Source organism: Rhinoraja longicauda, chromosome 11, assembly GCF_053455715.1.
Source record: "Rhinoraja longicauda isolate Sanriku21f chromosome 11, sRhiLon1.1, whole genome shotgun sequence".
Lineage (NCBI taxonomy): Eukaryota > Metazoa > Chordata > Chondrichthyes > Rajiformes > Arhynchobatidae > Rhinoraja > Rhinoraja longicauda.
This window is the reverse complement of record NC_135963.1, coordinates 42,197,326-42,221,095: the sequence shown is the minus strand read 5'-3', so window position 1 is coordinate 42,221,095 and position 23,770 is coordinate 42,197,326. Positions and strand designations below refer to the sequence as shown.

Here is a 23,770-nt window from a genome sequence, read left to right as displayed (position 1 = left end):
ACAGAAAAGCAAACAGACAATAATACCCCCAGGTCGATGTATTTCATTTGGAGGTTGCAGTGTTTAATAGCCTGATGGCTGTAGGGAAGAAGCCGTACCTGAACCTGGGCGTTACAGTTTTCAGGCTCTTTCTTCTTCCTGATAACAGGAGTGAAACGAGTATGTGGCCAGGGGGGTGTGGGTCTCTGCTGATACTGGCTGCCTTTTTGAGTGGTTTGGTGTGGAGGTCAGCACCCATGATGCCAGAGGGAAAATGAAAGTAAGATGAGAGGAGGTGAGACAAGGGGAGCATGGGATGGTGAAACGGGGGAGGTGGGGGCAAATGGGACTGAGTGTAATTAGTGAGATAGTGATGGGGTCCTCACACGCAGCGCCTCAGCTGACTGGGTGCAACCCCGTCCAACAATCAGCAGCAGCATGGTCCCTGCTGAAGTGCAAACACTGCAAACTCTACCACCACTGCATGGCGCGAATGCTCTGTAAATGATTCGGTGTGAGTAACAGAATTCAGGAGCCCAGCTGAGAGAGAGGGTGTAAGAGCAATGTTGTACGTGGTTGTTGATGAGAGGCACGGCAGGTCAGACCAGGCACTGGTAAAGCCGCACTTGGTGTATTGTGAACAGCTTTGGGCCGCATATCTGCTGTCATGGGAGAGGGCCCAGAGGAGGTTTACGAGAATGATCCCAAGAATGATTGGGTTAACATATCATGAGCGTTTGGCAGCACTGGGCTCGGACTCGCAGAAGTTTAGAAAGATGAGGGGGGGGCGGGCCTCATTGAAACTTACTGAATAGTGAAAGGCCTGGATAGAGTGGATGCGGAGAGGATGTTTCCGCTAGTGGGAGAGTCTAGGACCAGAGAATAAAGTAAAACCTTAGAATAAAAGGACACACCTTTTGAAAGGCGATGAGGAGAAATTTCTTTAGTCAGAGGGTGGTGAATCTGTGGAATTTATTGCCACAGATGGCTGTGGAGAGCAAATCAATGGATATTTTTAAGGCAGAGATTGAGAGTTTCTTGATTAGTATGGGCGTCAGGGGTTAAGAGAAGGCAGGAGATCGGGGTTGAGAAGGAAAGATCGATCAGCCACGATTGAATGGCGGAGTAAACTTGATGGGCCGAACGGCCTAATTCTGCTCCTATAACTTATGAACCTCGGTAGGCGGAGAGAGTGGTTATTCTGCTTCCTTTCATCTCAGATGGTTGAACTTTTTAGTTTAGTTTAGTATAGTTCAGATATACAGCGCAGAAGCAGGCCCTTTGTATCACCAAGTCCGCGCCGACCACCAATCCCCACACACTAACACTATCCTACACACACTAGGGACAATTTACAACTTTACCAAGCCTATTAACCTACAAACCTGCACGTCTTTGGAGTGTGGTAGGAAACCGGAGCACCCAGAGAAAACCCACGCAGGTTATGGGGAGAACGTACAAACTTCATACGCACAGCACTCATGGTCTAGATCAAACCCGGGTCTCTAGTGCTGTAAGGCGGCCACTCTACCGCTGCACCACTGCACCACTCTGACTTTAAATGTGGTTGTTCTGGGATCAGACCCAGAAACTGTAGAGACATGATGGAGGGGCTGGTAGTTTGAGCGAGGGGAGATGATGCGAGTGCAGAGGAGCTAGGTGCCCTCTGAGCTGCGGACTGACGCAATATGACGAATGCACCTCCTCTCTTTGCGCAGAGCCGGACGCCCATGTTCCAGCGGATGGAAGCTTCCACTCTGCCTCCACAGATTATCTCCAGCACTAAGGGTCTGCCCTTTCTGCAGGCGGACAGAGGACCTGACTTGTAAGTTCCATTTGATGGCTGATCAGACAGTGCTGTAGGTGTATTCATGAGCTATGGATCTTTGCATGCTACAGTCTGTTAAAGTGCATGCACACAGTGTGTATCCCACCCACCATTCCCAGCCTGTTAGTATTTCTGCCTTAATGCCTCTTGAGCATTACTATTGTATCTGCTTCCACCACCTGCACTAGAGTGCTCTTCAAGCACCTACCGTCCTCTGTGTAAAAATACTTGCCACGTAAAACTACTCCCTTTCCCCCTCTCAGCTTATAGCTATGCCCTCTAGTATTTGATATTTCCTCCCTGGGTAAAAGGATCTGACTGTCTATCTTATCTGTGCCTCTCATAATTGTATAAACTTTTCTCATATCTCCCCTCAGCCTCTGAATCTGCAGAGAAAACAATCCAAGCTTGTCCAATTTATAACTCCTTATAACTAATACCGTCTAATCCAGGCAGCAATTTGGTAAACTTCCTCTGCGTCCTCTCCAAAGCTTCCCCATCCTTCCCCTAATCCGGCAACCAGAACTGTCCACAATACATGCACCTTATGTTTTAGATACCGCGTGCCTGAAGAAGGGTTCCATCCCAAATTGTCATCTGTTCCTTCCCTCAAGAGATGCTGCTTGACCCACTGAGTTGCTCCAGCACTTTGTGTCCATCGTCGGTATAAACCAGCACCTGCAGTTCATTCGTAAACACCTCGTGTTGATTGTGCGTTTGATTTATGTGTTTTTGAGATAGAGCTTTTATACCAAAGCTTGATTTACCTGCTGGTATTTTTGGAATAATGCATTCAAATTTACTGCTGATAGCACAGTCGCGTATATGTTTAATTTACACATATTTTAATTACACGCTGCTTTTTAAGCACATAACCCCAGCGTAAAACATGAGGTTGTGGCGCGTCGAAAAAGGCCCAAAATAAAGGCGAGGAGCCGGGTATTTCGGGGGGTTTGATTTTATTGCGTTTGCTAGACCGGTCAAGTCTGCCGGAGTAAAATCGCGCCCAAAACCTCGTCCTCGTCCTCATCCGTAGCAAAGGGCCGCCCCCCTGGACCGGTCCATTCCCGTGCCGAGGGGTCGGTAGTGGTATGGCCCGACCATTGGGAGCCGCCACAAGGTGCCTTTACTCCAAATGTGGCTTAACCAAAGTTTTATATCCAACTTCCCAACTTTTATGCTCAATGCCATGACTGATAAAGGTACGTGTGCCACATACCTTCTTTACCACCCTATCTACCAATGCCATGACTGATAAAGGTACGTGTGCCACACACCTTCTTTACCACCCTATCTACATGTGTTGTCACGTTCAGGGACCAATGGACCTCCACCCCAAGCTCCCTCTGTGCATCAATGCTTCAAAGATTCCTGTCACTTACTGTAGACATCACACTTGTCAAAGTACAACATCTTACACCTGGCCAGATGGGATTGAGGGTAGGGTGAGGTCAAGCAAAGGGTTGGGATCAATGGAAGAGGTGGGACAGAGGAGAGGGTTGGAATCAAGAGAAGGGAAATCAGAAGTTAGAAGCATGATTGGGTAAAGAGAGAAATAATTGGATACATGATCTGCCAGGGTCCAGTACGTGATGAGATGAGAATCCATGGCCAACGTGGTTGGGATTTTGATTACGAGCCCTATTCAAACTGACAGCAAGGGGTGAGATCTTGTGGGAATGGACACAGGTGAAATATAAGGCTGCAACCCACCAAAAGGATAACAATTAAAGTGCAATGACAGCAGGCCAGACACACGTAGTCCTTTATTGAACCTTGACATGGTCTTCAACCCTGCAGCATTTGCCCGAGTGAGTTACCTGTGCCATTTTCAACCTTCACTCTCCCCCAAGGCAGGTGGTTTGGAAGGAGAACTACAGATGCTGGTCTTCTCCTTATCGTGTCCACACATGCTAGATATTGTGTTTCAGCCAAAACTGAACACAACTCTTAGCAATATCATTGTTCTCTGCGAGGCCCTCAGCTTTACATTCGTGCTCCAATAGAGGACATCTCAATAGGTGCTCCATAGTTTGTGGTTCAGTGCCACATATGCAGATGACGTCTTCAGTGTCTATATAACCCCACTTCTTGAGAGTGGCTTTACAACGACCAATACCAGCTCTCAGTCTGTTGAGGCATTTCCCTTCAGCCCAGCTTGATTCGGCCCCAGGAGGATGTTCTTCTTTGGCACTTATGGACATGGATGTCGTTGATGGGAGATTGACTGGTATCTCTTCCCATAATGCAACTCTAGTACCTGGTTACTATCAAGGATAGACACAGAATCCTGGAGTAACTCAGCAGGTCAGGCAGCATCTCTGGAGAAGAGGAATAGGTGACATTTTCTCTGGAGAAAAGGAATAGGTGACAAGGCCGGATCCCGGCCTTCCCTATCTTTCAGTCTGAAGAAGGGTCTTGACCCGAAACATCATCGATTCCTTTTCTCCAGTGATGCTGCCTGAGTTACTCCAGTGTATTTCCCCCAAGGCAGTCTGCCACATATTGCATTATGTTTGATGTCTCTTTGCACGTTTGGTGACTTCTGGGTGTAAGTAGATCAAAAAAAGGAAGGATCTGGAACAAATATACAGGAGCACTTGACCATACACAAGTACACAGTCTCTCAATGCGATACGATATGATACGATAAAACGTTATTGATCCCCAGAGAGGGAAATTGGTCTGCCGACAGTCACAACACACAAGGTACACAAAAACTTGAAATTAAAAGTGAAAACAATAGAAAAAGACAAGCGACTGTTGGCTAGCTGCCCTGTGCACAGAGCCTTCACTGGAACAAACAAACGCAGACTTATCCCCTCGGCAGAGGATTCTAAACTAGAGTGCCCTTTGTTCTCCCACCGTCCCCCACACAGGGTCCCCATTGTCTTCCCCTCATCGACCGCGAGGCCTCATCACCACAATAATATACAATATTGTGCCGCGTAGAATAGTTTTGCGAATTTTTGAAAAATAGGCAAATGCTAAGTGTGGGAGTCACAAACAACGGGACATAACAACCAAATGAGGGGCTTGTCATTTAAAACTTGACACTTTAAAAAAGGGGCCTTAACATTTCTTCTCTCAGAGGGTGTTGAATGTCTGGGACTCTACCCTGGGGATGGTGGGGAGGGGGCAGATCATTAGATACAGTATATTTAGATTGGAGAAAGTAATCGTCAGATGTACTTGAGGTTAAGAAATAATTCAATGTGAGCTCAGACCAGCCAAGCAGCAGTAGAAACACACCTTCCTACTTACTTTCTTTCATTCTCTCTCCCTTGCAGGGATAGCAGGAGTGAATTTGCCCCATTGGTACCTTTACCCCCAGTCATGTTCCAGCAAGGCAGAACTTCAGGCCAAGGAGAGGAAATCCACAACCAACGGCCAAAGGTATGGATTCAAATTCCAGCCAGGTTGGAGTGTACATGGATGGAGGGAAGGTGTTGGGTCCTCTGCAATCTGCCAATGACCTAGACTGACTATAAATATAAAATCAGGTGTGGGATATGGATGATGGAGAATGGTTTAAGATATGAAGGAAGAATGAAGAGATATCAACAATAGTCTGTTTATGTGAGCAAGTTGATTAGCACAATGTGTACAGATTATAAAACGTACAGATTGGGAAAATGTCAGAGGGTGGTGAAACTGTGCAACTCATTGCCACAGAAGGCTGTGGAGGCCAAGTCAATGGATATTTTCTAGGCGGAGACTGGCAAACTCTTGATTAGTATGGGTGTCAGGGGTTATGGGGAGGAGGCAGGAGAATGGGGTTGAGAGGGATATAAATGGCGTGATTGAATGGCAAAGTGATTGAATGGCAAAGTAGACCTGATGGGCCGAATGGCCTAATTGTGCTCCGATCATTTGTGAACTTATGTGCAGAGATCAGCAAGATGTTACGGGACTCACAGAATAGCCACCAATGAGTAGTGGTTGACATTTGTGAACACTGGAGCTTTGAACAGGTAAACAGGTGGAGTCACGATGACCAGAGCATGCTCGCATTAGCAGGCTTTGTGCAGATTACCAGGCTGGCCATAAAATAGTGGGGCCTGTTTGGATTATCACTGTACAAATTTAAAAATAAATAAATTGATTAGTGGGAGTCCCAATAAATTGCCTGGGAAAATGCAGAGGAAGTACAGAGAAGGTTCACCAGATTGATTCCTGGGATGGCAGGACTTTCATATGAAGAAAGACTGGATAGACTCGGCTTGTACTCGCTGGAATTTAGAAGATTGAGGGGGGATCTTATAGAAACTTACAAAATTCTTAAGGAGTTGGACAGGCTAGGTGCAGGAAGATTGTTCCCGATGTTGGGGAAGTCCAGAACAAGGGGTCACAGTTTAAGGATAAGGGGGAAGCCTTTTAGGACCGAGATGAGAACGTTTTTTTTCACACAGTGGTGAATCTGTGGAATTCTCTGCCACAGAAGGTAGTTGAGGCCAGTTCATTGGCTATATTTAAGAGGGAGTTAGATGTGGTCCTTGTGGCTAAAGGGATCAGGAGGTATGGGGAGAAGGCAGGTACAGGATACTCAGCTGGATGATACTCGAAGGGCCGAATGGCCTACTCCTGCACCTATTTTCTATGTTTCTATGTTGGGTAGATCAGCATGGCATATAAAGGTCAGCAGTGAATGTGTAGATTAGGGGAAAGGTTAAACTGCCACGGCCTGTACAAATAAAAAAGATTTGCACAAATTAACACGGTTATGTATAGATTGAAGCACGCGCACGTTATTGCTGTTGTCTGTGTACAAAGAACACCATTCAGAGTTCAGCAGCTGACATGATTAGCACACCATACACCATCGTGATCATTCATTTCTTCCATCGCCAGCACATCATTGCTGCTCTGTGTATCAACCTCAAAGTGCCCGGGCTGCTCCCAAACACACAAACCCCTGCACGAAGGTGGATGTGCAGCAAATACGTGGGTGCACCACCACCTGCAGATTCCCCTCCAAACCATGCGTTATCCTGATTGGTCCTTCATTGCTGCTGAATCTAAATCCTGGAACTCCCTCTCGCACAGCAGCGTGGGAGACCCTTCATCTGAATCTGGAGGAGTTCGCTAGTGGTTTCTAAAAGGCAGGGGGAAAAAAATCAAACAATAAATGTTAGCCTTGCCAGTATCATGTGCATCTCAATCCTCTTCCTCCTCCTATAGATCCATGAGGATCCATCCTCCAGAGGGATATGGATCATATGCAGGCAGATGAGATCACTTCAGCTGGGCATCATGTTCGGCACAAACATTGTAGACCGAAGTTTCTGTGCAATATTGATCTCTGTTTTCTGTCCATCTGTTCTTGCTCACTCTTTAGACCTATGCCATTAAATCTACGTTACCTTTTCCCATCCCACACATCATGCATTATCTCACTTTTCTATATTAACTTCTTTGTGCCACTGTTGTACCACAGAAACATCGCTGTCCACTATGGTTGAGTCTGGGTTCAACCATTGACCATCACTCACTGCCTGCAATTTTATCTTTTTTAATATAATTTTCCCTGCTCTGACTTATTGGAGTCATACTGGCATACGAGTCGGGGAATTGAACAGATAAGATCTGTCCCTTCCTGACTGACTCTGGTTCTCATTACTTAATTGGGGACATTAAATAAAGATTTTAAATACACATTAAAGACATTCCAGTAGGTAAATTCTACATTGCTATCGCAAAGTTTTTTTTCTATTAAATGATAGCTTGTGTACAGAAACCTTATTGCTAGAGTGAAATAAACAGCAGCGAAAGTTTTTCAAAAGCATGCAGTATTCTACTTGGCAATCGGTAATCGAGAATGATGAAAGAAATGATTACATCGTTAGGTCGGGTCTTCCCATCATGCAGAGCTTCAAAGCCAAACGTGAGCAGAATGACTGAAAGTTGTGGAAAATTAGGTTTGAGGCAAAAGATTTGGTCTGTACACATGTTTAAGCACAATATTTACCCGTTTATCATATAGTCAGAACTGTTTAGTGTGTCTATTTGGTTTCTTATGTACAGGAACAAAAGAAAGTTAAGGTGGAATATCCTCATTATGGTCACTATCTCCCCATTGAAAACCAGGGCCGGGCAGTGTCTATGCCTCGACTGGAAACTGAGTCTGAGGTAAGGACAGTTTCCTCCCTATCCCCATGTATTTATTGTCTGCTCCTCTCCTTTGTCATGCTGTAAAGAAATCTCTCCAAACCCACTCACCTCATTCCATTTGTTGTTAAATAGATAGATGACTGGCTCGGTAATCTGCAAAATAATTTATCCTTATCGTGTCTGTAAAAACTATCCATGAAGAAATCACATCTTTTCTTTCACTTAACTTCTCAGTCTACAGCATTCGCTGTAACAAAATTATCCAAACCCATGCCAGCGCTCTTGGAGCTTAAATATGTGTACCATATTTAATGCTCAAAGTCAATGCTTGGTGTAGAGTTATAATTCTTTTTTCACTCACGTACTTTATGCACCAGTCAGTAGAATCATAGTTATATAGCATGGAAACAGCCCTTTCAGCCCGATTTGTCCTTGACCACCAAGTAGGCATTCTGGGCTAGTCCCATTCACCTGAATTTAGCCCATGTCCCTCTAAACCCTTCCTATACATATGTCAGTCCAAGTGTCTTTTCAAAAATTATAATTGTATCTGCCTCTCAAGCAGAATGTTCCAGGTATGGACTACACTCTGAGTGAAAGAGTTGCTCCTGAGATCCTCTTAACTCTCTCCCCTCTCACCTTAAGCCCATGCCCTCTAGTTTTGGAATCCTCTACCCTGGGAAAAAGATGGTGAGCATTCACTTTATCCATCCCCCTGGTGATTTTGTACACTTCAATAAGGTCATCCCTCAACCTAAGATAGACACAATAAGCTGGAGTAACTTAGTGGGTCAGACAGCATCTCTGGAGAAAACGAATAGGTGATGTTTCGGGTCGAGACCCTTCTTCAGACTAGTCAAGGGAAAGAGAAACAAGAGATATAGCCGATGATATAGAGAGATAAAGAACAAATGAATGAAAGATATGCAAAAATGATAAAGGAAGCAGACCATTGTTAACTGTGGGTATTTATTCACAAAATGCTGGAGTAACTCAGCAGGTCAGGCAGCATCTCAGGACAGAAGGAATAGGTGACATTTCGGGTCGAGACCCTTCTTCAGACTGAGGGCTAGGTGAAAACGAGTTGCAGACAATGACACAACAATACGACTTTGAAGCTAGTACAATGACGAGGGTGGGGGAGGGATGGAGAGGATGCAAGGTTACTTGAAGTCAGAGAAATCAATATTCATACTGCTGGGTTGGGAGTGAGATTGAGCCCAGCCTATCCAATGTCTCCTATAGACCTCAATTCCAGGCAACGTTCTGCAGAATCTGCTCTCTCTCTCTAAGGCCACCATATCCTTCCTTTTGCCAACCAGAACCATACACAGTGCTCCCAAATGTGGTCCAACCATTGTTGTGTACAGCTGCAACATGATATCTCAACTCTGAGGCTCAATGCCACGCTTCTGCAGGCAAGCATACCACAGGGCTTCTCCACTATCCAACTGTGTCACCGCTTTCAGGGAGCTGTGGCCATGCAAGATCTGTACATCAGTTCACATTGAGTGTAAGAAAATAACTGCAGATGCTGGTACAAATCGAAAGTATTTATTCACAAAATGCTGGAGTAACTCAGCAGGTCAGGCAGCATCTCAGGAGAGAAGGAATGGGTGACGTTTCGGGTCGAGACCCTTCTTCAGACTGATCAGATGCTGCCTGACCTGCTGAGTTACACCAGCATTTTGTGAATAAATCAGTTCACATTGAGGTCACTTCAATTTACTCTGTACATTCGACTGGAATTTGACTTCCCAAAGTGCATCACCTCACACTTGTCTGGGTTTAATTCTTTCATCCACTGCTCCGCCCAACCTTTCAGCTGATCCACAGGCGGCTAACCCAATGCAATAGAATTTAGGGGGATTGAGAGGAGATCTTATCGAAACGTAAAAGATTATTCAGGGGTTGGACACGTTAGAGGCAGAAAACATGTTCCCAATGTTGGGGGAGTCCAGAACAAGGGGCCACAGTTTAAGAATAAGGGGTAGGCCATTTAGAACTGAGATGAGGAAAAACCTTTTCAGTCAGAGAGTTGTGAATCTGTGGAATTCTCCACCTCAGAAGGCAGTGGAGGCCAATTCTCTGAATGCATTCAAGAGAGAGCTAGATAGAGCTCTTAAGGATAGCAGAGTCAGGTGGTATGGGGAGAAGTCAGGAACGGGGTACTGATTGAGAATGATCAGCCATGATCACATTGAATGGCGGTGCTGGCTCGAAGGGCCGAATAGCCTCCTCCTGCACCTATTGTCTGTTGTCTATTGTCTATTGAAGTGTGTCCATGCACATTGCTCATTATCAGAAGGGTTGAAATCCAAGAGCAAATAGCCGGCTTGTAAAAGTGTTGGAATTAAAACAAGTGTTCTTGTTACATCTGTCTGGACACATGGCTGAGCTGGCTGCAGAGTTAGATGTTGGTTGTTCTTGTGATGACAGTCTGTGGAAGACCCAAGCCCAATGAAGCGATCCTTCTCCACATTTGCTGCCAACCAGTCAGACAGCAGCTGGCTCAATGAATACTCACTGGAGAGAGCTGGTCCGGAAGATCTCTACCAGAAATGGAGCCGAAGACCTCTGAGGTCGTGCAGCAGATCCTCAAATGCAGGTAGGCTTTGTCCCCAACAGAGGGGTGGGCTCAAAATGTTGACACATTTTCTGATGGGTGAGTGGGGAAGGAGTTAGCGTGAGTTCCATCTTAAAGGCTCCAAGCTGTAAGCACAGGTGATCTGGAAACTCTTTGGTTTCTGTCTGAGGTTTCCAATCGCAGAGATACGCCTGAAAGTTCCACACATCCATCTCATCTAAATGTGTAGAAAGGAACTGCAGATGCCGGTGTTTATCAAAAAATATGAGGAAAGGATTTTAACTCCAACTTCCCATTTCCATGCTGACCTTTCTGTCCTGGGCCTCCTCCACTATTAGAATGAGGCCACACACAAATTGGAGGAACAGCGTCCCAATTTTGTTTTGGGCAGCTTTCAACCCAGCAGTATGAACGGAGATTTCTCTAATTTCAAGTAACCCTTGCATCCCCTCCCTCCCTCCCCCACACTAGTCATCCTGCCAGTTCCACTGTTCGCATCCTTGTATTCCTTCATTATCAGCTCTTCCCCAGCCAACAATGGACCATTATGGACTCCACCCTTCCTTGGCCATCTGTTGCCTTGGCCATCTTGGACCGGGTTAAGCTAGTGCGGAGCCCGTAGCGTATGTTATAAAGGGGCCTTAAATACGGGACAAGGTAATGTCACCGCCCGCGCCCCACGTGACCTCACCCAGCCAGCGGCCACGTGCTCCCTCTCCACCAATAGACACAAAAAGCTGGAGTATCTCAGCGAGCCAGGCAACATCTCTGGAAAAAATGAACAGGTCGGGACACTTCTTCAGACAGAACATGGGCTTCAGTTTAAAGCAAGCAAAAGTAAAAACACAGTCAAAGGGGCCGGGAATGGAATATTGGATTTGGAATATTGACTATTGAGTGAAATCTCAGGAGTAGAAATGTGTGTGTATGGAGGATACAAAATATATGTGTTGAGATAATATCATGTATGAAAACCATTGCCGATGAACTGGGATACGAGAGAAAACAAGAGAACAAACTTTGCATGAGAAAAAAAGCTCTCGGCAAGTTTGTTCAAGATAAAAAAAATATATATATTGCTATCCGTTGCCGAAACTGTAACTAAAAAGTATGCAATGCAAAGATAGTGGTGAATTTGGAAGTCTTTTCAACTTACATACCTTGGGTATCAGTGAATTCGATGTAATCTGAATGTCAGAAAGATGTGACTGCGTTGGGACTTGAACCCGTGGCTGCAGCGCCTTCACCCGCTGCTGAATTACCAGTGAAACAATCTCCTTCACTGGAGCCTGAGACTCTGTGACCGCTTCCACTCCCCACAAGAAAACAAAACGCAGGCTCTCTCACACCTTGCTCACTTGCCCGCGAGTTACACAGGAAAATACGCACGGACAAATACAACACCAAAGTACTCACCCCCAAACTGTATCTTAAAATAACCGCAAGTACGAAAGTTCATTTGGTAAAATACAATCGCGATGGAAGTTTCCTTTCAATGTCACTGCGATTTCAATCAAGGGAAAGTGATCAACAATTTTCAGTTGATGGGGACAAAGTCTAAGAAGGGCCTTGGTTGTGTAATCTTTGCTTTGATGCGTTTATTTATTTTCCATTCCGTGCTGCAGGATATATTTTGTTGGCAATATCTTTTTGTTGGCAAGGACAAATCCAGTTGGCTTGTTGCCTCGGAGACCACACAAAGTTTAACCTCCTGACTGTTACCCTAGATTTCCAGGAATACAAACTGATTCATCGATTTTTACATTTCCTTAATAAAAATATTGATGAACCATATCGATTTTCTAACAATGCAGAGATTTATGGGGCATTATATTCAAAAGTTGCTTGGCAGTAGAGAGTAGTGGTGGAAGAGTTTTTGTTTTGACTGGGGTACTGTGACCAGTGTTGTTCCACAGGGATCAGTGCTGGGATGTTTGCTGTTTGTGAATATATAAATGATTTGAATATATAAATGATTTGGTGTGTTGATTAGTAAGTTTGCAGATAACACACAAAATGAGCAATTTACAAACCCAGTGGTATGAGTATTTTAGTTTAGTTTAGTTTAGTTTAGAGATACAGTGAGGAAACAGGTCCTTCGGCCCACTGAGTCCACGCCGACTAGCGATCGCTGCACATTAACACTACTACACACTAGGGACAATTGACAATTTTTATCGATGCCAATTAACTTACAAACCTGTACATCTTTGCAATGTAGGAGGAAACCGGAGCACCTGGAGAAATCCCATGGGGTCACAGGGAGAACGTAAAAACCACACAGACAGAACCCGTAGTCAGTATCATACCCGGGTCTCTGGCGCTGCAAGGCAGCAACTGTACCTCTGCGCCACTGCGCCGCCCTCTATTAATATTGATTTATCTAATCCGAATGGGTATTGTTAAGGTGGAGAATGGCAGATTCTTGATTAGTACAGGTGTCAGGGGTTTTGGGGATGAGGCAGGAGAATGGGGCTGTGAGGGAAAAATAGATCAGTCATGATTGAATGGCGGAGGAGTTCAATGGGCCGAATGGCTGAAATCTGCTCCGATAACTTATGAACTTATGAACGCCTTTTTCTATTCTTAAATTGTTATTAGTTTTCACATTGATCTATAGTTTAGCTGCCTGGTCAGTCGATGGAGTTTACTCCATGGTTACAACTCTTGTCATCTACACTGTACTTCCCCCTTTGCTCGTCGCAAAGCAGTGGTGCAGCAGGTAGACCTGCTGTCGCACAGCGCCAGAAACCCAGGTTCGACCCTGACCTCGGGTACTATCTGTGTGGAGTTTGCACAATCACCCGGTGACCACATGACTTTCGTTCGGATGCTCCGGTTTCCTTGCACATCCCAAAGAAATGCGGGTTTGTATATTAAATTGGCCTCGGTAAGTTGCCCCTAATATTTTGGGAGTGGATGAGAAAGTGGGATAACATAGAACTAGTGTGAATTGGTGATCGATGGTCAGCATGGACTAGGTGGGATGAAGAGCCTGTTTCCATGCTGAATTTTTAAACATAAATTCAACTAAAGTTCCATAAGACTGTCAGGGATAAAGATTTCACATTTGGGGAAAATCGATTGCATCTGACTTACAGGAATTCCAGTTTGTTCAATTCACAGGAACCCTTACATAACCAGGGGTATCCCTGTATACAACAGTGGCACAGCAGTAGAGATGCTGCCTTACAGCACCAGGGACCTGGGTTCAATCCTGTCTGTGGGTGCTGTCTATACGGAGTTTGTAGGTTCACCTCGTGACCGGAGTGGAATTTCCCCGGGAGCTCCCACACTCCAAAGACGTACAGGTTTGTAGGCAAATTGGCTTTGGTAAAATTGTAAATCGTCCATAGTTTGTGTAGGATAGAGTTAGTGTGCGGAGATCGCTGGTCGACGTGGACTCGGTGGGCAGAAAGACCTATTTCCACATGGTATCTCAAAACTAAACTAAACCAAGCAGTAAATGACATGAATCCTTAGGAGCACTGTGATACAGAGAGATCGTGGATTACAAATCCATTGCATCCTGAATGTCAGAACACAAGTGGAGTAGGTAGTGAGGAAGGCATAAGGCAAGCCTGCCTTCACCTGTGGGGGCAATGCGTACAGAAAGTTTCAATTCATTTTGGATATAACTTTGTCTTGGCCACATTTACATATGTGAGAATGCTCTTTATTGACTACAGCTCGGCATTCAACACTATTATTCCCTCAAAACCCGTCCCCAAGCTCCTTGATCTTGGACTGGAGACCTCCATCTGCAGATGGATATTCGATTTCCTGACGGGCAGGCCCCAGGTGGTGAGAATTGGCAGCTACACCTCTTCCTCACTGATCCTCAACACAGTCACACCACAGGTGTGCTCAGTCCTCGCCTGTACTCCCTGTTCACGCACGACTGTGCTGCTAAGCACAGCTCAAACATCATCCTAAAGTTTGCTGACGACACGACCATTTTGGGTCTCATCACAGACAACAATGAGACGGCCTACAGAGAGGAGGTAAAGGCACTAAACAGCTGGTGCCAGGAAAATAACCTCGCTCTCAATGTCAGCAAAACTAAAGAGATGATCGTGGACTACAGGGGACAGTGGGGGAGTGGACACCTCCCCATCCACATCGGTGATGCTGAGGTTGAAAGGGTCAGCAGCTTTAAGTTCCTCGGTGTGCACATCACTGAGGACCTTTCCTGGACACTGCACACGGACACAATAACAAAGAAGGCCCACCAGCAGCTCTTTATCCTGAGAAGACTGAGGAAGTTTGGCATGAACGCCAGCATCCTCACAAACTTCTACAGATGCACCATCGAGAGCCTGCTGACGGGCTGCATTACAGTCTGGTACGGGAACTGTTCTGCTCACAGCCACAAATCACTACAGAGAGTGGTGAAGACGGCACAGCACATCACTGGCAACTGTCTCCCGGCCATTCAGGACATTTTCTACCGGCGGTGCCTACGGAAGGCACGCAGCATCATCAAGGACCACAGCCACCCAGCACGCAGGCTGTTCTCCTTGTTACCGTCAGGCAGACGATACAGGAGTATGGCTGTGCGTACCACCAGACTTAAGAACAGTTTCTACCATCAGGCCATCAGGCTTCTGAACTCATAAACACATTTCACATCATATATATTGATTATTTTAATATTGTCTTTTTACCTTATTAAAGTCATTTTTATCTTATTTATGCTTCGAATATTACTGCTGAGGTGACCCCTTGTCTTGTCAAATACATTTCATTGTATCGTTGACCCTGTGCCAACCTACATATGACAAATGAAATTATTATTATTATTATTATTATTATTATTATTATTATTATTATTATTATTATTATTATTATTATTATTATTATTATTATTATTATTATTATTGTTATTATTATTATTATTATGATTATTATGATTATTATTATTATACCAATTTTTATTATTATTATTATTGTGTGCATTTCTGGTCACCACATTACATAAAGGATTTGGAGGCCTTGTAAAGAGTGAAGAGTGCACTGTGACACGGTTTTCTCCAGGTGCTCCACCCCTCAAAAAACAGGCTTGGAGGCCAATTGGTTTTGGTTCAAAAAATGTATATTGTCCCTAATGTTTCGGATAATGCGAGTGGATGGGGTCTGGGAAGGGTTCCGACCCGAAACGTCACCTAATCTTTTGCTCCAGTGATGCTGCCTGACCCATTGAGTTACTCCAGTATTTCGTGTCGATCTAGTGTAAGGAGTTGGCGCGGACTCAGTGGGCCGAAGGGCCTGTTTCCACGTTGTATCTCTAAAGTGTAAAGGAGGCTCACGCCGATATTTTATGACAATAATGGGACCCTGGAACGAAGGCAAACATGCTGACAGATTGAGAATGAGTTGGCATGATTGACTGGAAGAGAGAATAGTTCAGTAAAGATCCACTTCGTCAGTGAATCCCAAAGGTTTGTGGATTCTGCCATGTTGCCTGGCCCGCTGAGTTACTCCAGCACTTGGTGTCTATCTTCCATCTCAACTAAGATGTTCAACCAGCACTCCCAGCTGGGAGCAAGGCACACACTGAAGGACGTTACATTAAAATTCAACGGCAATTAGAGATAATTTGGTTAAATTGTTCAGGGATCACCAACAAACAGTAAACAAAGATACAAAGACAATGACGATAAAATGTACAGGTTTGAGAGGGACGGAGTAAGTCACAAACTAAGATTTTAAATCGATGTAAAACAGCCTTTCAAACGAATAAAGCATCAGAAAGAAACTGGAAGAAAGAGATTGCGTTAGAGGAACTGAAACAAATGCTACGAAATATGTAACTGTATACGGTCATTATAGTTACACATTGACCCGTCCATTCACTCTGTTTCACACTTTTTACAGTAAGATTTACAGGAAGGGCAGCACAGTGGTAGAGTTGCTGCCTCACAGTGCCAGAGACCCAGGTTCCATCCTGACCACGGGTGCTGTCTGTACAGAGTTTGTCCACTCCCTCTGTGACCGTGTGGGTTTTCTCCGGGTGCTCTGGTTTCCTCCCCCATTTCCAAAGATGTACAGGTTTGTAGGTTAATTGACTTAAGTAAATGATGCATTGTCCATAATGTGTAGGATAGTGCTAGTGTACGGGGTGATCGCTGGTCGGCACGGACCTGGTGGGCCGAAGGGCCTGTTTCCTGTTTCCACGCTGTATCTCCCTTCATCTGGTCCAATTGCCTTACACAGGGGCCTGTCTCACTGATTGACTGTTTCTTGCCTTAGATTTGGACTGATCACACATCTCTGGGCTTTACAATGTATCATTCTCTCGATTTCTAACTCTTCGATCTGCCTTGCCTTGCACCAACGGTCTCGATAGGTTAGGTTGGCATAGTGGAACAACAGTAGAATTGCTGCCTTACAGCGCCAGAGACCCGGGTTCGATCTTGATTACTGGTGCAGTCTGTATGGAGTTTGTACATTCTCCCTGTGACTGTGTGGGCTTTCTCCTTGTGCTCCAGTTTCCTCCCACACTCCAAAGACGTACAGGTTTGGCTAATTGGCTCGGTAAAATTGTACATTGACCCTAGTGTACGTAGGATAGTGCTAGTTTGCGGGGATCGCTGGTTGGAGTGGACTCAGTGGGCCGAAGGGCCTGTTCCCCTAAACTAAACTTTCAATGATTTGTACACACATACTCCTAGGTCCCTCTGGTCCTGAGGCCTCTTTAGAACAGTAATACATTATTCTATGTTGCCTCGCCCCATTCTTCCTGCCAAATGTGTTAGCATGCGGGATGATTGCTGGTTGGCACGGACTCGGTGGACTGAAGGGCCTGTTTCCGCGCTGTATCTCTAAAGTCTAAAGTCTAAAAAGTTGAGTTTGTTTGCGTAGGACTCTCCGCATGGCCGTGTTGTGATTGATCTCGTTCTGGCCGTTCCTTCCACAGGCAGCCGCGAGCGAGGCCGTTCCAAGGAGCGAAAACGCCTGCTATCACCGGAGAGATCCGTGTGCAACCTGAGCGAGCGGGCTCAGCACGTGCAGCACGGGTGCCACGACCTGAGGCTGTCCCGCTCACCCAGCCCAGGCGATTCACACTGTCTGCGGGAACAGGTAGGCCTCAGGCTCCTGCCCCTGAGTGAAGAAGGGCCAACGTACATGGCTGCTCATACGGCCATTCCTCTTGTGCAGACAATATCGGCAGCAACACATGGGAATATGATAACTTAGGACGGTGATGGTGGGGACCATTGTAGGAGAGGTAGACAGATGGACCATGGAGGGGAGGGGGGTCTGGTGGGTGAGGTGTGTGGGGCGTAAAATATGGAGGGGAGGGGGTCCAGTGGGTGGAATATGGAGAGGAAGGCGATGAGAATGGGTGATTGGAGGTGGGGGGGGGATTAGCTGGACAGGGGTATGAGGCAGGGAACAGAAATGGCAGGACCAAATATCAAATCGTAGTTCTACTGACCTACAGTGATAGGGACGGCCTTGCAGATAATTAACTCTTGCCCTTCAGCACGCTGCGTCTCCAGGTGTCTATCCTCTACACTCCACCCCCACCCATTCCCCACACCCCAGGTCTACACCGTACACTGCTCTCACATTGGTGCAGCGGTAGAGTTGCTGCCTCACAAGGCCAGGGACCCGGGATTGATCCTAACTACAAGTTCTGTCTGTATAGAGTTTTATGTTCCCCCTGTGACTGTGTGGGTTTTCCCCAGGTGCTCCAGTTTCCACCTACGCTCCAGAGGTACAGGTTTCTAGGTTAATGGGCTTTGGTAATTTGTAAATTGCCCCTCGTGTGTAGGCCAGTGCTGGTGTATGGGTTGATTGGTGGTCGGTGCAGACTCGGTGGGCTGTTTCTGCACTGTATCTCTAAAGTCTCAAGTCAGTTCCCCTCTCCTTGTCACCCTGTCTTCTCTCCACCCCTCCCTTCACACTCTCCCTGCCACCCCACCCTGTGCATGGACGGAGGATCTTTCAAACAGCTTCTGTTGAGCGCATCATCACCAGTGAGAGGTTGTCACTGCGGGGAGGGGTCGTGGTGAGGAGAGGTCGTTACCGCGGGGAGGGGTCGTGGTGAGGAGAGGTCGTTACCGCGGGGAGGGGTCGTGGGGAGGAGAGGTCGTTACCGTGGGGAGGGGTCGTGGTGAGGAGAGGTCGTTACCGCGGGGAGGGGTCGTGGGGAGGAGAGGTCGTTACCGTGGGGAGGGGTCGTGGTGAGGAAAGGTCGTTACCGCAGGGAGGGGTCGTGGGGAGGAGAGGTCGTCACCGCGGGGAGGGGTCATAGTGGGGAGAGGTCGTGGTGAGGAGAGGTCATCACCGGAGGGAAGGGGTCACTAGGGAGGGGGGTCACCAAGGGGAGATGGCGTCACAAGGGGATGAGTCATTATGAGAAGGGGTCACTAAGGGATGGTCACCATGGGAAGGGGTCACCATGAGGGGAGCGGTCACCGGGTTGAGGGGGTCACCAGGGGAGACAGGGCTTGGTCCTGGTGAAGGGGAGGGGTGAACACAGCCACTGTTCTGCACCATCCACTCCCAGCCAGTGCTTCACTCCTTCTCTGTCTGTTCAGTGTTACCAATGCACCCCCATCACCCCTCTCCAGCCCCCTGATCAACCTTCCATTACCCCCTCCAGCCCCATCACCTCCCGCCAGTCCCCATTGCCCCTTTAAACCGCCCCCCGCCCATGCCCCCATTCAGTCCCCCATCAAACCCTTCCATCACGGCCATGACCCACTTCATTGCCCCATCAGCTTCCCCCAGTCTCCCATCACCCATCTCCATCACCCCCTCCATCAGCCCCATAAACCCCCTCACACCCAGCCCTCCAAAACCCCTCCATCATCATACCCTCTATGATCCCTTATCACCCCCTCCATCAACCCCATAACCCTCCTCTATCAACCCCATCACCCCCTCCATCAACGCCATCACCCCCCTCCATCCCCTGATCACCCCCTCCATCCCCTGATCACCCCCTCCATCCCCTGATCACCCCCTCCATCCCCTGATCACCCCCTCCATCCCCTGATCACCCCCTCCATCTGCTCATTACCACCCTCCTGCCCACTCGATCACCACCCTCCTGCCCCCTCGTTCACCACCCCCTCCAGTAAACATGGTTTCTCCCCCGCTGTCATAGATTGGTCCCTTACCTGTGTCTCCTCAGTGTCCCGTAGTTCTGCTTTTGCTCCCCCTCCTCCCCCCAGGAAAAACAAGGGTAGAGTTCCCTTGGTCCTCAACTTTCACCCCACCAGCCTCCGCATCCAACGCATCATTCTCCAACTTTTCCACCCTTCAACATGACCCCCACCACCAGTCACATCTTCCCATACTCACCCCTTTCCACCTTCCTCAGAGACCGCTCCCTCCGTAACTCCCCACGGTGGCGCAGCGGTAGAGTGGCTGCCTTACAGCGAATGCAGCGCCGGAGACCAGGGTTCGATCCCGACTATGGGTGCTGTCTGTACGGAGTTTGTGCGTTCTCCCCGTGACCTGCGTGGGTTTTCTCCGAGATCTTCCTCCCACACTCCAAAGACGTACAGGTTTGTAGGTTAATTGGCTTGGTAAATGTAAACATTGTCCCTAGTGGTTATAGGAAAGTGTGAATGTGCGGGGATCTCTGGTCGGCGCGGACCCGGTGGGCTGAAACGGCCTGTCCTCGCGCTGTATCTCTAAACTAAACTAAACTAAACTCCTTGCTTCACTCACCCCTTCCCATCCAAACCACCCCCTCCCCAGGCACTTCCCCCTGCAACTGCAGGAGGTGTAACACCTGTCCCCATACCTCCTCCATCTCCTTCATCCAGAGGCCCCAGCAGTCTTTACAGGTGGGACAGAGGTTCACGTGCGCCTCTTCTAATCTCACCTATTGCATCCGTTGTTCCCGACGTGGCCTCCTTTAACATCAGCGAGCTTCAGCATTGAATCGGCGACCAATTTGCCAGACACTTGCGCTCAAACCACCAAGGCTCACTGGATCTCCCGGTTGCTGACCATTTTGATTCCCCTTTCCATTCACATACTGACCTTTCTGTACCCCTGACCTCCTCCATTGCCAGAGTGAGGCCACACACCTCATATTCCACTCGGCTTACAACGTAATGGTATGAGCAACAAATAATTTAAATTTAGGTACCCCCCCCCCTTGCATCCCTCCCCCCTTTCTTTTACCCCCTTCCCTTTGCGTGCCCATTTCCACCCCTCCGCCTATATTCCTTCCTCCGGTGTCACAATTCACACTTCTATTATCTCACACCATTTGTCTTTTCATCTCTGTCCTTTGTCTAACTATCTACCTATCAAAACCTCCCTCACCTGTATCCATCTGTACCTCACCTGGCTGTGCCCTGCCCCTCCTCATTTGCAGCTTCCTCCCCTCGCCCCCCCCCCCCCCCCCCCCCCCCCCCCCCCCCCCCCCCAACAGTCTGAAGAAGAGTCCATAAATGCCTGGAACCTGCTGCCGGGGTGGTGGTGCATAGTTTAGTTTAGAGTTACAGCACGGAAACAGGCCATTCCGCCCACTGAATCCACGCCGACTAAAGATCGCCTGTACACTAGTTCCATCCTATACACTAAGGACAACTTACAGAGAAGCCTATTAACATACAAACCTGTACGTCTTTGGAGTGTGGGAGGAAACTGGAGCACCCAGAGAAAACCGACAGGGAGAACACGCAAACTCTGTGCAGACAGCACCCGTGGTCAGGATCGAACCTGTGTCTTTGAAAGGCAGCAACTCTACCACTGCGCCAGGTACCGCAGATACGGCGGTGGCGTCTAAGAACCTGTTAGTTAGGCACATGGATATGCAGGGAATTGAGGGTTTGGATTTATTATTGTCGTGGATAATGTGCAGAGAGAGGAGATTTGTCGGCACAGACATTGTGGTTGGAAGGGCCTGTTACTGTGCTGTACTGCTCGATGTTGTGCTTCTCTCTGTATCTCCAGGTTAACAGTTCAGTGAGTGAGAGCCCAGTGCCCTGCACGTCTGCAGCCAGCACGCCCAAGCAGGGACGGAGACAGCTCCCCCAAACGCCCACCACCCGGCGGCCTCACATCTCCTACTCGCCCGTGGCGCAGTGCCCCGACACGCTGGCGCCCTCCTCCGTGCAGGCCAGCCCGAGGAGCAGGGAGGCCCGCTACCAGTCGCTGCGGATCCAGCCCAGCAAGACCCTGTGGAGCGAGTCGCCGGGGCTGAGCAAGAAGAGCGAGAGCCAGCACTCGACGCCGCTGCGCTACATCTCAGAGCCCTCGCTGACCCTGCACGACGAGCAGGGCAGCCTGGACCAGGCGCTGGGCGAGGAGACACTTACCTTCGAGGCGGCCGTGGCCACCAGCTTCGGGAGGTCCCACACCATCTCCTCCGCCCCACCCATCAGACACTCCTGGCAGCTGCCCAATGGCAGCTACCGCAACTGGGCGGCGCGGTGCGGAGCCACCACACTCACCGACCCCTTCACCGACACCGACGAGGACGACAAGTGCTAGACCAGGCGAGGAGGCACGGGGGGTGGGGAAGGGAGAGGACAGAGAGCGGGAGAGGAAGCAAGGTCGGGGGCACATGGACACGTCTGTGTCATCCTTTCCACACGGCTCCCGCTGAAGAGGACAGATGTTGCGGGAGCACACTCTCCAGATTTGGCAGATGAAGAATCTGCCTCCCCCTACTGGCTCCCCACTGCCCTGCACTGAGCCACAAGCATCAACAGGTCACGGTCCGTGTTGACATCCACCGACCGGCCGGCTGGACAAAGGTGTCAAGTGGAGAGATTGGGTGAAGGAACTTTGCACTCTGGCTGAGGAAGCCACCCTGGACCAGTCTCATGCGTCCTTCCATCTTGTACGTTTGCTGACAGTGGTTGGCAGGGTGGGCTGGGAGAGAGTCCCTCCCAGAACCCCGGGTCGTGCGTTGATTGAAACCCCCAAAAATCTGCCACCCCTCCCCGGCCCCTTCCCCTGGCGTGGGAGGCAGCGACGGTGACCCTTTGTCTCCACCACCCCCCCCCCCCCCCCCCCCCCCCATGTTTTGGACACCTTTTATCTTTGTATTTGAAAATGTTCTGTTGTTTCTGAATATCTAAACCAAAAAAAGAGCTGGGTTGTACAAATATTGTCACGGATTTCACGGAAACTGCAACTGTGTTGGCGGAATCAGCTTTAGTGCTGTGGCCATAGCAGGGCCAGACAGATGTTTCCAGCTGTGGCTACAACATGGCCAGACAGATGTTTCCAGCTGTGTCTACAGTGGAGCCAGACAGATGTTTCCAGTTGTGGCCACAACATGGCCAGACAGATGTTTCCAGCTGTGTCTACAGTAGAGCCAGACAGATGTTTCCAGTTGTGGCCACAACAGGGCCAGACAGATGTTTCCGGGTGACGGTAGCAGAGCCAGACAGATGTTTCCAGTTGTCTTCTTTGCAGTCCGTTGTCGAATAATTTGAAAGTACCAAGCGTTCCTGGAATGTACAAAGACCACATGAAATCACAGGTGCTGCAATGATGCCATGTCCGATATGCTTTAAACGGAGAAGGTAGAAACATTTTATTTGTAAATAAACTACACTTCATCTTCCTCACTTCTGCCACCTTCCTGCAATCCACTTCCTTCTCCCTGCCTGAAAGATTGCCCCACGTGTGCTTCTAGTACGATGCATGGAGTTTGGAAAAGTTCCGTCAACCTATTTGAGATCAGTAACTGACTTACTGGCATGTGATTGAGATTTTAAGAGGTGTTTTGTTTTCTTTTCCAATATATGAAACATGTTTAAATAAGGCGCTTGATTTTTAATGCAAGATGACCACCTCACCCTGTGGCTGCAGCCCAGTATCATTGACTGAAGCTCAGCCATTGAGTCTTGCCTTTTAACATTGTACCTTTTGGCACTGCAATGGCTCTTTATAAAGTGTATTGTGTGGTATTGACAATCAGAATGCTAAAAGTTGTTTGCTTTGTTCTGGAGCTTTAACTTTTATGTCCAAATAAATTTTACAAAAGCCTTCACCAAGTGATGGAGTTGTGGTTTGAAAGTGATCCCGATTGCCTTCCCTTCCTGTAAGGCCGGGTGCTCTGGCCCCAGTGTACACAATAGGTTTAGTTTAGAAGTGCAGTTTGGAAACAGGCCCCGTCGTCCCACCGAGTCCACGCCGACCAACAATTGGTACATTGGTTTTATCCTACACGCTTGGGAATATTTTACAGAAGCCATTAACCTACAAACCAGCACCTCTTTGGAGTATGGGAGGAAACCGGAGCACCTGAAGAAAACCCATGCGATCACGGGGTG

The 23,770-nt window shown here is 47.9% G+C and overlaps 1 protein-coding gene across 5 annotated transcripts in view; it reads left to right on the top strand.

Annotated features, from left to right (window-relative positions):
• Positions 1-23,477, top strand: part of LOC144597837 (putative voltage-dependent R-type calcium channel subunit alpha-1E) — a 411,899-nt gene extending 388,422 nt beyond the window's left edge. For all 5 annotated transcript variants that reach the window (XM_078407483.1, XM_078407485.1, XM_078407488.1 and 2 more), the window contains 6 exons: positions 1,698-1,804; positions 5,098-5,203; positions 7,832-7,936; positions 10,358-10,526; positions 17,425-17,588; positions 21,435-23,477. In XM_078407483.1, the coding sequence (XP_078263609.1) occupies positions 1,698-1,804; positions 5,098-5,203; positions 7,832-7,936; positions 10,358-10,526; positions 17,425-17,588; positions 21,435-21,974 (1,191 nt within the window). In that variant the 3' untranslated portion in view covers positions 21,975-23,477. The remainder of the gene's footprint in view (positions 1-1,697; positions 1,805-5,097; positions 5,204-7,831; positions 7,937-10,357; positions 10,527-17,424; positions 17,589-21,434) is intronic.
• The last annotated feature ends 293 nt before the right edge of the window (positions 23,478-23,770 follow it).